Source organism: Triturus cristatus, chromosome 3_1 (assembly GCF_964204655.1).
Source record: "Triturus cristatus chromosome 3_1, aTriCri1.1, whole genome shotgun sequence".
Classification (NCBI taxonomy): Eukaryota; Metazoa; Chordata; class Amphibia; order Caudata; family Salamandridae; genus Triturus; species Triturus cristatus.
This window is the reverse complement of record NC_140583.1, coordinates 926,091,001-926,108,604: the sequence shown is the minus strand read 5'-3', so window position 1 is coordinate 926,108,604 and position 17,604 is coordinate 926,091,001. Positions and strand designations below refer to the sequence as shown.

The following is a 17,604-nucleotide window of genomic DNA, read 5'->3' as shown; positions in this document are numbered from 1 at the left end:
CCGTCGCACTCAACATCCAATCTGCAAATGGTTACTGACAACAACAGAAGTCTGTTGTTTTTCAGAGGCTAGTGATCACATGATCATTCACAAAGCATTGATGCATTTCGTAGCTAATCAAAGGAAAGAGGTTAACACCTATTGGCCACACTGTTTTCCTTGTGATCTGCAAGGAATTGCAATGATGAAATTGTAACCACCACAACATACATGACCCGAAATGCTGATTTAACATTATAATTAGCTTTTTCACCCTTACAAAGTCTGACACTTAAAACACTGCAGACTTTCTGAAAGAGTAAAGTCTTTAATACACCGCCAATGATGGTTTTTGGCAGTTCTAATAACGAAAACGATGTGTATTACTAAGGAAAATTGGATTTTAGGGCATTCAAGCAGGAAATGTATGCCCATTAAAGCTAACAAACAATTCAGCAGTTTTGATATTTGTTGTTTGAATATAACTAGGCTTTTCCACTACCAGGCTGTATATGAGTTAGACTCAAATGTCTCCCGTTTTACATCTAGGGAAAGTGATAGAAATAAGAACAGTGGAATTTTTGAAGTTCCATTGAAGATAACAGAGTAGCCGAGGGCGAATAATGAATAGTATAAGACTTCTGCTCCAACATTTTTGTCTCTCTCTATCTCTCTCTCCCTGTTTAGCTTAGAACATTCAGCACTCAGTATGTGGAACCGTATGCCTTGTTATATGTCTCGTCTGTGGCTTGAGCCCATAACTAAGGGAGAGGGCATTTAATGACTGGTATAGCCTCCAGCAGTCGGATATATTGTTATTGTAGATTAATGGAATATTGGAAGCTCCATTGGAGACAGTAGCATTGCAGAAGGAGAATTAAAGCTGATTTAGTTTAGGCCCAGGGAAATATGTTTACAAAGGCCAAATTTTGCGAAATTCAGACTTTTCACATTACAGAAATATCATGATGTTTCATGAGATGTAGTGGAATTTTCACCCTGAGGAGACTGAGTTGAATAGAAATGCCCTAATTATGATGTTGGTCGAAGTTGCCTCCCACCGACACCAACATGGATTGGGAACTCACCAGTCAGTCGGCAGTTCCGACTGCATTATTTTGATGCGACCGCACATGGTGCGGTCGCAAACTTCAATTTTTCAATGGGAGCTTGTGCAACAGCCTTAAACCACCCGCAGCACAGCTCAGATCGAAAAATTGAAGTCTTTAAACATCCCTGCTCCGTGTGGCAGACACCTCACGGTGCCTGCCACACGGTGCAGGGGATTTTAAGGGGGGCAGGGCCAAATGCGGAAAGCCAATCCATGTCGGAAAGGCCGAATGGATTGGTTATCGGAAACCGACATCATAATCCCGACAGCAGAAATGCCGTCCTTAGGGATTATGAGGACTTTCCGACCTAGACAGATTCAGCGACCGGTTTAAACTCCAACTGCCGTCATCATAATACGGCGGTCAGACTTTAAACCTACAATGTTGGTCGGAAAGCCTCCGACCAGTGGTTGTAATTAGGCCAAAAATGTCTTGTGGGGATAGTAAAACCCTGGCCAACCTTCGTATCGGATTTCTGCACCACAATTTCAATATTTTTTAATTCTGTTTCTGCTATGTTTAGAACATTCTACATTTAATGGTTGCAATATTCAAAAATAATTATACCACTTCGGACAAGGGCTATATTGATCATTAAATTCCATAATTCCATAGAGCACCCAGCAGCACAGGCCTATAACTCACGCAGGGAAACAGATTTCACTCAAGTTGTTTAAACACCTGAAAACAAGCATTGACATAGAAATGTGTACCTTTAGATTTATTTGCTATGATACGCGCACACTGGATGACAAATGTCTCTCTAAGGGAGTCTTAATCGTAATTTTACCCCAACTAAAACGCAATAACTACTTCGGAACCAAGACGTATTTTGTCTTTGTTGAGAACCTAGATTACCACCATACAGTGCCTCATATACCACAACACTCAGAGAAGAAAACATTTATGTGCTGTTTTTTTGTGAATGGCCGTTTGTAGTCAAGTGGCAGAAATATATATTTACCATGAATCAAGCGTTGTTCTTGAACTAGGAGGGACTGCAACTCCACCCATTTTTCATGAAGCTGTTGCTGTGAGAAATAAAAGAGGATATAGCTTATTTCTGCTATTCATTTACTTGTGTGTAAGCATGACTCAAAAACTGCTGTTCGCATATAGTGCATTAGGTATCAAATATAGTGCATTAAATTGGTATTAATTGATTGAAATGTTTCTAGCCACAAGCAGACCTTTCCCTAAGAAGGAACACTAGATTAGTATTAACGTTTTAGACATTTTAATAATTAAACTTCTACTTTTCTAAGCACAAATCTTTTTGAGAATTTTTTCACAACTGATTGTAACTTAAACATTCAGGAACTAGCCTGACTTCTTAACATAGCCAAACTGTTTGTTCAACAGATAAACGAAACATTTCAAAAAAGTTTTTAAAAAATCGGTTTGCTTGCTTAACATTTGTGATAGCTATATCGGGGTTTATGACTTTTGGGACTATAGGCTACATTTTTATATCTACGTTTCTTAATGTTGTCTGAGGCAGAGCTTGCAGCCTCCACGATGCTGGCTTTCTACATGGGCTCTCGCTTATGGGCCTTTCTTGGCTGCTGGAATGGCACCGACAGGGAAGATGGTTGAGGGAAGGTGGAAGGAATGGAAGGGAATTGAAAGTGCCATTTGAGGTCCTAAATGTTGAAAGGTCACCTATGTGACTGTGACACACTAAACAAGGGAGTGACAATTCCCATACAGACCCTGCGGTGCAGGGGGGCACCCTACAGGTGCCATTCTCACCTTTCAGGCGGCCCCCATTCAGCCCACGACCAAAGGATATCTGTTGGTTATGGGATATTCAGGGGCCCCTCATCACATTCTGGAGCGAGGGGGCGAGAATAAATTTGCATTACGTCACTGGCACTAAAAGGAGGCCTTTAATCCTTCTCTTCACCAAAGATAGCAGAGAAAGAGCTGGAGAGGTGTAGTCATTCCCGCTCCACCAAGCCCGACCTTGTGCAGCAGATACTAGTGTGGGTCAGCAGACGGGAATGTATGGAAGCCCCAATCCCTTGACTGAACCGCTACACAGAGGCTCCTATGACATACAGCCCTGGGGAGAAAATCACTTGCCATAAGAATGTTTTTTAATCAGGTGACATGGTGGAGAAGAAGAGAGATTCCAAGAAGGAGTTCTGCAGGACAAAGCAGTCATCCTCTCACAAAGGTCAGTGAGAGTCTGCTCATGATGGCCAGAAGCCACTTATCCTTTTGAAAGAAAAGTGCCTTCTGTGCAAGTTAGACAGATCTGGCCTCCTCTCAATCACAATGAAGAACAGGCAACTTTTCTAACCCAGAATAACAATGGAAATAGAAATAACGGATCCTAGAGACAATCAAAAAAAATAACAGGATTAGCCTTTCGAAACTTAAACATTTAACGGCCTCCCTTAGTAAAATACAGGTGTAAATAGGTCTTTCGAAGGCTGTGGTGTCAGAATTTGTTGAAAAGCCTCACGGGCCCATTAGGGCTAGCAAATTGCTGCCCTATTTAAACACCTCCTATCTAGCCAAGCTATTTAAAGTAACTGTCACAGAAAAATGGATCACCTCCTTGGTAGCACATGATTTCCCTGACCCCTTTCAATCTGACTTCTTCACTGTTAAGGAATTAAAGCAGTGTTCCTGGCCATGACAGATGAGGTATGGCAGAGCAGATGCACCTGTGTTAATGTCACTGTACTTGTGGAACTGATGCTGCATTCAAAACTCTAGACAATGTAACAATTCTATTAAGGCTCAGTGAAGTGTGCATTGAGGGAACTGATACAGAATGAATTGCCTCTCTTTGAACGATTGTGAAGACATTATCCTGGGGTGAAAGGCAGTCATTTTTCATCGGTGTTCTGGGTCCACATCCCTGTTGAATTCAACATGAATTAACCAAACTCTTTCATTTACCAGGGGAATACCATTTATTGAGGCTGTCAATTCATTTTAGCCCTCATGTGTGCTTTATTTGGGCCAGCCTCAACACTAAAACAGAACTTATTTTTGACTGTTGTTTTGTGGGGCTTATTCCCTTGTCTGTATTTTGAGTCTTATTAGGTGTACACTGAATGTGCTCATGTAATGGTGTTGCTTTCCTTTTAGTGCTTTGAGAATGGTGCTAGTGACCAACACTGCAACATTCATTAAATGGAGCAGTTGCATCCTTAGGTGATACTGAAGCTGCCTTACTGCTCCAAAGAAACAGATGAACAAATATTAATGAATGAGTATATCCCAAAATAGTCACGAGGGTCTCTAGTTGAGCCAAGGTGATCCAATGGTTATCCTGGGAAAATAAGGACAGACTATATAATTCATCCCAAAGGACTGGTTACCTTATTGAAAAGACCACACATTAAAACATTCCCAGCTCTAATTTGTTCTCTGCAAGGGGTGAGGTTAACTGTTAGTTTCTTTATGTCTTTGAATATCCTTAGGCAAATATGAATGAACATCCTTCAGATGTGGGTCTTAAAAAAATCATAAAGTATGAAATGGAGCATCTGGTTCCTGGTTTATGAATCAGACAGAATATTATGGCTTCAGGGGGTTGTGATCATATGTTATAAACAAGAAGAGAAAAAGGTCTCCTGAAACCAGGGACAGTTGTAATTTGGCACTGGATGTTTGTGCCCCACTTTGCGCCGAGACCACAACAAGCCCATTCCATTCTGACTGCTGTGCAAACCCCATGTGTTCAGTAGTCGAATTCCAAGTTCTGCAGATTTTATTGCCCCTGATAATTATCAGGGGAGATAATATTTTTTTCCTGAGAAATTTTGCCAGGTCAACTATGCTGGAATTTAAAGGGATTATACCCACTATTTAAAAGGACATTGATTTTGGTGCTGTAAAATCATAATCCAGTCCACATTTACTAGAGTGGTGGTTTTACCATACTACATGGAAAAGGTGCAATTGCCATCATAGACTTTTTCCTGAAGAGGTTGCCTCCACAGTGACATAAATCATCTCAGGAGACATAGCCCTGCTTCTCTCCTGGGTGTTTGTTAATAGGGCAGACCTTCCCAAGACAGTTGTCTGAGGGTAGAACCTCGGTGACACTAGCAGGTGAGCATTTTCTAATTATGCCCTTCATAATGAAAGAGTTTTGTTAACACTAGCAATGTGAACTGTAGCCACAATTAGCTTTGCTCCTCCCTTGTACTCAAGCAAGAATGAAGTAGGATATACAGAGTTTGATCCTTGAAATGAAAATGAACATTGTGACACCTTCATATGTGTACATTGAAATATATAATTTAAAACATAACTCTTATGTTATGGCATAGGAACTGCTAATAGTGCCTCCTATATGTTGATGAGTAATACAATTATTTCACCTTCAAAACCTGCAACTTGGCTTCAAGGTCATATCTTCTTGATGCTGCTCCGTTTACAGTCTCCACTCTAAAGAACCCCAGAAAAAAACATAAGTTTCACGTGTGAACAGCATCACAGATTCACAACATAATTTTGTTTTGTGCTTTTGGAAGTAAACATTTTTTTTGCATTGAGCAATCTTTAGGCAATACATATAATTACTTTAGGTCTTGCTTGACATCTCAAAGTGAAAGATTAAAGCATTCATTTTTATACATACGCCACATTATTTTCCAGCTATATTTAGAGGTCCTGCCAGGTAGGTGGGGATTTCTGTGCGCCTTGAGTGAAGCTGTGGTGGTGCCATTCTAGGCAGTGGAACTTTGCCAAGGAGGCGTCAGCAAACAAGCTCCCACCACAGGAACAGAAAACAAAATAATGGCCCTGACACGCATGGAGTTTTCTCCTTGTGCATGGAGTCATTGGGCATTTTCCCCACCCCAAACCACAACATCTTGCATAGTGGTCTGGGGTAGTGAAAAGAGTGACAGTCATCCAGTCCAAATAGGCGGGCGCTAGTGTCAATGTGACTTATGGCCCCTTTGAAGGATGGGCCATCGGGTCCAAGGTTTCTGACAGCAGAGCTAGCAAACGCTCCACTGTCAGAAACCCAGTTTTCCAGCAACTCTAAGGGCCAGATGTGCATCCGTTTTTTGCGGTCGCAAATGGGAAATCGGCCAGTTGGCGACCGCAAACTAGGTCTGCCTATGTACAAACCCTATTTTGTGAGTTGGTAACCTATTACCAACTCGCAAAACAGGGTTTGCGACTCGCTATTAGTAAGGGGCGTGCCAAGGGCGTCCCTTCTTAATAGCGACTCGCATTTCAATGTGCAATTGTATTACGACTGCAATTGCGGTCGCAAAACACTCGCAGTTTACCACCCATTTCAAAAAGGTGGTAAGCCACTCTCAAATGGGAAGGGGACCCCTTTCCCTTTGTGACTGGTAGTGAAAATATTTTTTAAGACCACTCAGTGGTCCCACGGGCCACTGCCTACTTTTAAAAAGTAAAACAGAAACATTTAATTTTTCTTTTTTAAATGCATCCGGATTTTCTTTAAGGAAAACAGGTAACATTTTTTAAAAAGCAGTCACAAAACATGGTGGTCTGCTGACCCCAGCAGGCCACCATCCCTTTGAGTGCTGGCCGTTCTGAATGGGGTCCCCAATTGCAACCTGCCTCATGACTATTAATGGGGCAGGTTGTTTGTGACCCCATTGGAATCGCAAAACAGTGTCTGAGACACTGTTGTAAATTCCATTTTACGAGTCACAAATTGCGAGTTGAAAACCGACGCAATTTGCGAGTCGCAAAATGGAAGGGTCGTACATCTGGCCCTAAATGAGCAGGCAACCACAATGTGTTTTTTAGGGCAGGAGCATCGCCAATGCTTGCCAGTACTTTCTCTCTGCTAAACTCTAAATTGCGCTCCCATACAAGCCTCCTGAAATTGCTAGCTTGGAAAAACCTGTTTCTGATTAAAGCCGATTTAGAATCATTCTCTTTCATGATCAGCAGGATGCTGCTCCAATGTTTAGTACTAAAGGAGGCCCTGAAAACATTATTTATTTTTCCATGGATCTCTATGTAATGTGTTAATCATAATATCATAGCATTTAACATACAGATAAACCAGAATATTCATTATGTGTGCATCCATATATATAATCAGCATTATACTGTCAAGTATAAAACTGAATAGCGCTTATATTGGGCTTTTAAAAAAATAAAAAATAATTTTTCCACTGTGGTATACTCATGTCAATTAACCAACACGTTTTGCCATGGTGGCGTGGTAGACTGGCCGATGGCGTAAATTAGTGTTCTGGCTGTCATGTAGGTTTCCTTCAAGCATCTGGGGGCATTGAATATTTAAACTGACAAGCATGGTGCACATTGCGCTGGAAGCTTTCAAACGAGATGTCACCAGATGTCGGTAGTTGTCCTGTTGTCAATTATTTCCCCATGGCAGAGTATACCGCAACTCCACTGTCAACTTCTGAGGCAGCGTTGGGCCAACCCTCTTACCATTGGTTATCTGATAGACCTTTTTTCACCGACTGAGAGGTAAAGGGAGTTAGCATATCATCAATTCATTTTAATTAACAGTGCATCCCATTTGACTATACAATAAGGACCAGGAACCAGTGACTGTAGTGACTATAGTTAGGAAGGTTTATTTCAAGTTAGCAGTCAAGTTCAGGTAGACAAATCTCAATGCCGTGCTGTAAAGATATGGAATACCAACTGGATATCCCAACCTCTAAAGAAGTTAAGGTGTACCAGAATAAGGCAAACAAGAATTTCAGTAACAGCCATACAAAAGATCAATAGCAGAATTTGATCCTCAAAGAAGAGTTTTGGATTCTCTCTTCTATACATGAGTGAAGCCTAAAACTATCTTGTTAAAGTCCAAGCTAAGGAGGATAGTTTAGAACCTAAAAGGATCCATCAAATCAGGGAAATGCTGAAAAATAGGAAACTGTGGGGAAGTACAGGAAGGTGTCAGCATTTCAGAAGCTCAGTCAAGAGTCTTCTTGGAATAGGGGTATACGTGTTAGCCTAAGCCACACTCAGCAAAGAATCAAAGGGGAAGCATAGAGGTTAGCACCTCTCAAAGTAAAAAGGGAAGTGGCATAACCTCAGCCAGTGTGAACACCTGTTATTACCACTAGAGTCTCTAAAGTAGAACCCCTCTGTTCACATCATAAGGGGCTCTATTGTTCTTACTATTCTCCTGTTGTGAGCTGAAACATTAATGATTTCTCCCAGGTCAAACATGAGAGCGGTATTGTTCTTGAACACCTGTGGTTCCTTGCAACATTAATAAATGGAAACTTTCAGTTGACACTCTAGCTCTCCATCTAGCACATGCATAAAAAATGCCATTTGCGATTCCTTATTAGCGAAAAATAAGGATTCGCTAATAAGGAATCGCAAAAGCCTATGCATGTAGAAAACGCTTACAAAATAGCAATTTCTAAATATTTCTAAATTGCGAGTCACAAATTGCGAGTCGCAATTAAGGAATACCTCCCCGTCATTCCTATGGGCCTAGACCCTTCATGCATCGCAAATGCCCTTTTTACGGGCTCAAACAGCCAATTTTTGCAAAACGCACGTTTGCGCCCGCAAAAATGGTTGATGCATGTGCCCCCATGTTCCTTGTGAAGCTCCTTTTCTCAGGTTCTCTATCTATCACTAGTACAATGTTGTATCTATTCTGAAACTAACACACCATGTGAACGTTCCTGCGAGGAAAAGACATGCAAGCAGAGAATGGAAAAACAGTATTTTATGCCGAAAGAAATACGGCCTACTCAAGTCAACATACCTGTGTTAACTCAATGTTGCACATTTAATATGCATGTGCACATTTAAACACAAATGTAAAATGTCAGCACATTAGTTTCATGTTACACGTTGCATACAGATAAAATAACTTCAGTACATGTGTATAAATGTGACTTAGAACTACATTAAAAATGCAAATATGAAACAGTAGTGCATACATTACATACATATTTTTCATTTCTAAAATGAATACATTTAATAGCGTAAAGATGGTTATTATCAAGTCTCTAAGGAGGATATTGTTTATTAGAGTTAGGGCACACACTATATATGAATTCTCTAATCCTACAATGAATGCACTTCAATAGTAATGTCAAGTGCAACAAATTACATTAATATCGTTAGATAACACAGAGTACAAGTACTAAGTGCAAGTATATATTGCGTATTTGAGACGTATAGGAATGGAGCCAAAATGATGCAGTGTCACTCCCATCGAACACACTGAAAATAAAGCCTGGATGGAAGAGGTTGGGGGTGAGGCACCTGCCAATTTATGGTGAATGCTTCAGTACTACCAACTCAGGCTCTAAGTGTTGTTTTGGGAGTGACAGGGGGCATGGCAATAGGCAGACTAGAAGTACCTGGAGTTCTTATATTCTGCAAATGTAAAGGGTGCTAGGGTACCGTTGTGTCAAACTGGAGTTATGAGAAAGAGAGAATAAAATGTTAAATGGAGGTCTGGCCCTGGGCTATATATTTTTTTGTGAACGAGACACGATCTGTGAATAGGTCATGCCCTCAACTCAAAACATAATGAACACTACAGAAGTTTCCTTCTGTTTATAACAAAGTTTGGTTAAGGTTTATCTGAGTTATAAAAAACAGCTTTTGTTAAATAAAGAATGCACTGTACCTTAAGAAATTCCCAGAAGATTTGATAAGATCCACAGTGTCCTTGTGACTGAAACCTTCTGTTCTAACTCCGTTAATTGTCGCTAAGATATCACCTGAAATATTCAAACATATCTAGATTTGACATCTCTGATAATGCGTGTTCTTTCAGAAACCGAAATTAACCACAAACGAAAACTAGAAGATGAAACAAAAATAATTACCAGCTGTCAGTCCTGCAATGTAGGCTGGGCTGTTTTCATGGACTTTGCAGACATAAGTACACGTGTCCATTGTGAATGTGTACCGATGTTCTAGTCGATATGTCTGGAAAATATTCAAATTAAAGCCCATTAAACAAAGTTTCTCTATTTGACAGATATCTGATGCGGAAACTAGTACATTTAATGTTTGCATACGTTAAGTGCTGGAAGCGTGTGCTCGAAGAATTATAAAATTAAGCCAGTCTTGAATGTGGCTCATTTTGATTATGTTTATGAAAATCATTTTTACTTTAGTGCATAATATATAAAAACGTTCTTCAAGGCGAATTGGTCAAAGTAACAGAATGCTAACTAGTCACAGCATCCTACTTTTTCATGTCTGAAAAACAACTGTGATGCAGCGTTGTTAAATAGGACGATTGCCAACGTATTGAAGATAGTTAGATGACACATATGTTTCAATCTTTGTGTAGCAAATATATCCATGAAAGGAACTCAGTGACAGTTAAGTGTGTGCACATTGGATTATTAGTTGGGCTGGTTGTGAGACTTCACCCAGGTATAATGTCACTATTCAGTATCAGGTCCAGTTAGGTTGCTTCAAGTAAAATTTTAGCTTAGTCCTGGGTAGCCGTGGCAGAGCAGGCAGGCTTTACTCAAACGAAACAAGTGCAAAACATTTATCAGTACCGAAACAGTCACTAGGTAAGAAAATCCAACATTAAAAATACAATAAAAAATTTATAAAAATAGTATATCTTTTTATCGTTAAACAACAAAATAATAAAAATCTGATGAAGGGAACTGGAATAATGATTTCTTTGCAAGATTTTTATAAATCATTGTTTTAATGTTTCATAAAGTTTGTTAAATCACTGCTTTACACAGTTAGCTGTAGTCTATGAGCCTTAGACATGGGGGCTCAAGACAAAGTGAAAGATTCAGGCAAACACGATGGAAGTTGGGGTTGAAGCGAGTGCCGGGTTGGTACCGTTCAAGATTTTACCTTTTTTTTTTTTTCTGGTTCATCCCTGGTTCTTTTTCTCATCAATTGTGAGGTTGGTAGGGTTTCCTGCAGCTCGAATCTGGCTCTGGGTTCGATGTTGGATGACGGGCAAAATCCAGGGGTCTCAGTGGCGTAACGAAACTTGAGGGGGCCCCCTTGCAAGGTAAGTGGAGGGGTTCCCTCCGAGCGCAATCAGGAGCTCTCAGGACAGAGTACTCTGTGGAGGGGGCCTCCTGGAGCTTGGGGCCCCCCCGCACCGTGGGGGGTGCAGGGGCCTGTGTTACACCCCTGAGGGGTCTGGTGTAACGGCAGGTTCTCAGTAGGTTTTCAAGGCTACCCACAAACTAGCAAGTAGCAGTTGTCTATGTGCCTTGGGCTCTTCTCAAAAAACATTATCTTTGGTGTTAAGTTGACAAGTTGCAGTTCTGAGGGAGAAAGAGTACACTCCAGAACTAGTCAATGGGCCAGGACCTGGGAGGCACCTTTTGTGGGCTAGGACTGGATCTCAGACTACACCACCAGGGTCCAGGGCAAGTCCAGTGGGAATGGTCAGCTGGGCACTTTGCAGGTGCAGGTTTCTTTAGCTTTTGTGTCCATGAATCTTAACAGGAGGCTAGCCAGCTAACCCATGGAATCCCCTCACTGATCCTTGGCAAAAGTGGATGCTGGCTTGGCCCTTGCGGTCTCTCGCCATGAAGTCAACAGTAGGAGCAACTCTTCTCTTTATGAAGTCCTGTCTTGATGCAGCAGGAGCAGTCTTTCTTGGTGCAGCTTTTTGTTCCGAGGTCCTAATGTTCAGCAGGTGCAGTCTGTATTCTGTCATTTGTGAGTTTAGCAGTGCTCTGTGTTACGAGGAGAGGATCCAGAGGTGCCCCTTTTATGCCAATTTGTGGGTGCGAATGACTCACTAACCAGGGGGGCCAAATTCCCATGGGGCAACCCTATTCATTTGCAGAAGGATAAAATGTATATATTTGACCGTACAGAAATCTCATCGCACGAGCATTTACATAGAACTTTTGACCAATCATTTTGAACAGGAAAGCTTAAGAGTCTATATAAAATATTTAATCTAAAGAGTGTTAGCAGAAATCGGTCGTAATCGCCAGCAATTAACAAAATATATGGTTGTATAGTTGGGGTCAACAGGGTAAGATGGTGGGCTTGAACAGTTAATTTTTTCATTTCATTAGTAGTTCTGCTTTCGCCCCAGGTGCACATACAACTAATTTTAAGGTCTTTCCTGGACACATTGCACATTGTAAGTGGATCTTTAAAATATTCTAAATGGCCTAATTTGGATAAAAACATTTTGACATATTCTAGCCATCTTATTTGTTTAACACCGTCAATCCCCAGGGCATCTTTCAATATGTGGCGATTAAGAGCAGTCTCGTCTGCGGTCCAAATTCTATGCCACAGAAGGACAGGCTGGATCTTAATCGTGTCCTCTAGGAATGGCAGTCTAAGTTCCGAGTGACAGATGTAAGTCGAAGTACTATCCGGTACTGCCAGTAGAAACTTAAGAAACACATTTTCAGCTATCTGTAATGGGTTTGCGTTGGTGTATCCCCAGATTCTAGCTCCATAGGTGGCTATTGCCACACATTTTGCCCTATAAATATGTAACAATTATGCCGGTGGGCATCTGCAGCCGCGGCCCGTGGAGGGAGTTCCGTGGGGGGTAAGGCGGGGCAGGGGAGGGGCAGGGTGGGGGTTTCTAAAAAACGGAATATGGATAATTGCAGGTAAGTAAACAATTAAATAAATAAAACGAATTTCGTAGCGCGCGCTGCATCGCATTTTGCGATGCAGCACGCGCTACGAAATTCGTTTTATTTATTTAATTGTTTACTTACCTGCAATTATCGATATTCTGTTTTTTAGAACACCCCACCCTGCCCCTCCCCCGCCCCGCCTTACCGCCCCACGGAACTCCCTCCACGGGCCGCGGCTGGGCGTCTGCCTAGTTTCCAACTAACATTTGTTAATGCCATCAGGGACTTAACAAACAGCAGCCTTCTGGCTTTGACTGCCTGGGTCCATGTTCCTGACTGATCAAATGAAATCCCTAGGTAAGAAAAAGTTTTAGTACACTCTATTGCCCTCGAATTAATGAAAAGGGTGTTAATCTTCTTGGTATGTCCTACCCCGCAATTCATTGAAAACGTTTTAGTACAATTAATGGTAAGGCCTAAATTAGGCATAAAGTTAGAAAAAGAATTAACAACCCTTTGGAGACTGGGCGGCGTACGGGCCATTAAAACCGCGTCGTCCACATACAGGAGCGCAGGAATAGGTCTCATCGCTGCTGTAGGCAGGTCCCTGCACTCCTTAAACAAGGTAGTTTCTAAAGCATTTATATATAATGTAAAGAGGAACGGGGCAAGGACACAGCCTTGCCTCACACCTCTCAACACTCTAAAGTGCTGGGTACAATCGCCTCCCAACCCGTATCGAACCCTCGCCTTGGCCCCTGAGTAGAGCTGCCTTAAAAATGAAATTATTAAAACATCCACACCCATGCCCTCTAAAGTCAACCACAACTTATCATAGATGACACAATCGAACGCCACAGTTAAATCTACAAAGGTTAAAAATTGTCTTCCCCTTTTTCCCTAGTATATTTATCTAACAGAATATGTAAGTTTAGGCCCTGTCCTACTGTTCCCAACCCCTTACGAAAGCCGTAATGTAGGTCACTTATGATTGCCTTTTCCTCCGCCCATGCTTGCATTTTGTCTATTAACACTCGTCCAATAACCTTGACTGTGGAGTCCAGCAATCATATTCGGCGGTAACAGGCTGGGTTCGCTCTGTCCCCTCTTTAAAAAATGGGCACAATTATAGATCCGTACCAGGTTGTTAGAAGACCTCCTGAACTACATGCGTTAAAGAACTGCATTAACAAAGGACCCTAAAGAGCTATATTATATTTAAAGAGGTCCACAGGAATGCCAACTGGCCCAAGGGCCTTGCCGCCCATACTTGAATTAATGGCCATATTAATCTCACTAAGGGTAAAAACTAATGGTAATGCCAGAGGTGTAAAGGAAGCCTCGAGGTCAGCCACAGTCGGCAAAGTAACCTGGTCTTCTGGCAACGAGTTATTAAACAGCTTTGAATAGTGTGATATCCACTCTGCTTCGGTAATGGCAATTTCTATAGTGTCAGTGTCATTATCAGCTAGAAAGTGGGCCTTAACCGCCTTCCAAAAGGCCGAAGAATCATTTTTGGCCATGGCATCATGCAGAGCGCGCCAAGCTTCCTCTTTTAGTGCCTTCTTTCTATCTTTTAATGTCCTCTTATAATCTCGTCTAGCCTCTCTAATATATTCCTGGTTTATCACTGGGTGGTGTAGAGATTGTTTAAGCTTAGGATACGCCTTGGTACGATGAGACTCAAACTATCCTTCTTTATGGGTGGATTTAATTTTTGCTTAAACCTATTGTGTTTCTTTAATATACTTATAGATAGCAGAGAAATGTTCTATTACTTCCTGATAGGGTGACCTCTCATCCAAACAAGTTAAAAACATATCTTTACAGTTCGACACAATTTTTCTTGTAAATTCGTCAGAATCCAGATTAGCCCATCTAAGTGCATATCCATTTTGCATGCTCAAATTAATGTTGTCTACAGAGTAGGGGGAATTGGCTCTAGTGTTAACACCCTGGCTATGCACCATTACGTCTACACTTACGGGAAAGTGATCACTAAGAGCAATCTCATGGGTATTAAAATCCTTAACACAAGAAGAATATCTACTCGATGTTAAAATAAAATCTATAGTAGAGGATGATCCTCGGCCATTAAAAGTAGGAAGAAAAGGAACCATAGGAAAACATAAGTTATTAGCAATACCTATATCGAGTGTAAACATAATATCATTCAAGAGGTCGCCATATGGTGTATGTAAAAAGTGTAGGAGACTCGGAGCTTTCTCGTATGAAATGCCACAGACCTCTTTGTCAGAATATGGGCATAGGGAAGCGTTAAAATCCCCACCCCATATAACAAATACATCGTTGGTCGAATGAGTCATTAAGTTACGTAAGTGACGACTCATCGAACTCAATATTCCCTCGATCAACTCCGGTCTAGCATTGTTATAGAAATTCAATAAGACCATGCAAAATTTGTTGTCTATATGAAGGCTAATAATTTGATAGTACTGTTCTGTCACATTTAGTACAATTTTCCCTATATTCAAATAGTTTGAAATATAAGTGCAAAGACCTCCTTTTGCTCTCCCCTGGGATGATGTAATTGCAGGGGTATGTAGGGTTTTAAAGCCACTTATATGGATTGGATCCACAACCCAAAATCAATCCAAAGATTATTGGTCACCTTGGTTTTTAATCTAGCAACATTCCAAAACAGGAACTTGCACTTATCCTTCGATGCACTGCCGTGATCAGTCTCCCGCCCACAGTCTGTGTCCATTAATATGCAATCAGATTGTAAAATAGGAGATGTAATTGAAACAAGAGCTGTATTAAGAACAGAATCATTAGCTGTCTCAGTCTTTATTACCAAAGCAGGAGCAGGTGCAAGAATTGGTTTGTTGCTAGTTTGTGGTACCAAAGATCCCTCGGAAAGAGAAAAACCCAATTTTCTAGATGCTACAGTCTGAGATGGCTCCACTATTTGTGGTCAATCAACTGATTGAAGGTTAGTGAGAGTATCAAAGCGATTGAAGGTTGAAACATTATACCGACACCTATAACTCAGGGTTTGGGGATCTCTGGTTCTAATGTTGTTGTTGTTATATATGGGTTGATAAAAGTAACCTAGAGGTACTAAATTAACCCCTTGTCGTGAAATAGTGTGCTTGCCAGCTCTATTCAGAATTAGGTGTATTAATTCCGGGGTTTTGAAGGTCAGAAGCACGCAATCACTAGGCAAGTTCTTTCATCCTCTGCCTACCCAATTCACTCTCCTGACCATCTTAAACTCGTTGAATAACCTTTCAGTTAGACCCGTCCTAGCACCTAGCCAGTGTAGAGATTTATTCCTTAAGATCTCTCATGATTCAGTCATCTCGATTTGTAGTCTAAGAACATTAGCTGGCACCACTACGTAAGGTGTGGCAGCTGATGGTAAATCCAAATATGTTGTGAGCCCCCCCTCCACGTTGTCATTCCGGGTGCTAGCAATATCAGGACCTATGGAATCTAAAGGGTGTATAGGCATGTCCAAAGCTGAACTAATCGGGGGGGGGGGCTCACAGTTAGTAGTAGGAATGTGTTGGGCTATGTTATGTGGTATATGCGTCAATCCCTTATGTCTATCAGGGACAGGATGAGTGGAATAGTGTGGCATGCTGTTAATTTGTACATCCGATTTACTTGCTTGTATAATTGTTAGCTCCTGAACTAAACTCTGGGATTTATCTAAGCATTTTAATAAAACCTCTTTCAGTTTGCCAATAATACATGTTAGGCTGCTTAGGGTTTCTCTGAGGAAAATATCTAACGCTTCCAGCCTGGTTTTGAACTTTACCACCTCATTTTGTGTATGTGCATTAGAGGTAACTATGGATTTTTCCCAGCTGTCTGATTTGTATATCGGTATAGACTTATCCTTTTTGGAGGCCCTTTTTCGTGCTTTTAAAGGGGTCCCCCTGTCTGTTGTACCGATTTCCCCTGTTGTAAGGGGGGAAATGTCAGGGTTTCTAGGACATTTGGTTGGTCGTTGAGAATCTTACTCCAGGTCACTGTCTGATATATGATCCGATATGTTCACACTATAGCAATTTAGACCTAATGTACTCCTAGATACTTCTGTGGGCGGGCTAGATCTCCCTTGTGTTATAATAACTGCCGATGTACCTCCGCCCGGACCAGAGTTTCCTACAATCAAGGACTCTTCCACTGTTAAAATTTGCTGCTCGATAGCACCCACAGTGCCCGTTGAATAGCTAACTAGAGTCTGACATGAGTGCTCCCCTGCTTTAGGTAGTTTTTATTCTGAGCACTTGGTGGTTTTCTCTTCCCCATAGCATTAGTAGCACCAATGAAATCAACCACAATTTTAAAATAACCTGGAAAAAAGAAATTAACTGTTTCAAAGATAGTTATTGTTCAAGCTGCTGAATGAGACAGCCTGACTCATAGACCATAATGTCCTTACTGATAAAAGGGAGGCAACTAACCATAGCAAATAGAAGGATTATTTAGCGTTTCTCCTCCTGATTGGAGGCGTAGATACAGTTACAAAGTCACAGTACCTTTCGTTGCAGGATAAAAAGCCATGGCCCAGCCCGGCCTCTACCAGTCTATGACGGCCTAAGACGGGCACGTCTTGGCCCGGTCGTGGCCCGGGCCGCGCCCGGGCACGTGTGTTTCGCACTGCAGGACCGCGATGTGGCTTAAGTGGCGTCAGACCCCCTCCAGGGGCCGAGAATAAAGTGCAGAGTGCAAATCAGGCAAGGGCTGGCAAGAAAGTCTCGAACCCGGTTCTAGCGGTCTTCTGCGCTGCGGGACCATGATCCAGCTTAAGTGGCGTCAGAGCCCCTCCAGGGGCAGGGAATAAAGTGCAGCGTGCAAATCAGGCAAATCAGGCAAGGGCTGGCAGGAAAGTCTCAAACCCGGTTCTAGCGGTCTCTTGAAGCTGAGTCACCTGTGGCCATTGCTTTTGGCCATCCTGTAGGATGAGGTCACAACTCCCACTATCAGTCCTTTTCTTCCCCGCTACTGGGAGT

The 17,604-nt window shown here is 41.7% G+C and overlaps 1 protein-coding gene across 1 annotated transcript in view; it reads right to left on the bottom strand.

Annotated features, from left to right (window-relative positions):
• Positions 1-17,604, bottom strand: part of CYTIP (cytohesin 1 interacting protein) — a 143,303-nt gene that overhangs the window by 8,003 nt on the left and 117,696 nt on the right. The window contains exons 4-7 of the mRNA XM_085645515.1: positions 9,893-9,995; positions 9,691-9,784; positions 5,438-5,504; positions 2,056-2,122 (exon numbers count right to left, since the gene is read on the bottom strand). Coding sequence (XP_085501641.1) covers positions 2,056-2,122; positions 5,438-5,504; positions 9,691-9,784; positions 9,893-9,995 — 331 coding nt within the window. The remainder of the gene's footprint in view (positions 1-2,055; positions 2,123-5,437; positions 5,505-9,690; positions 9,785-9,892; positions 9,996-17,604) is intronic.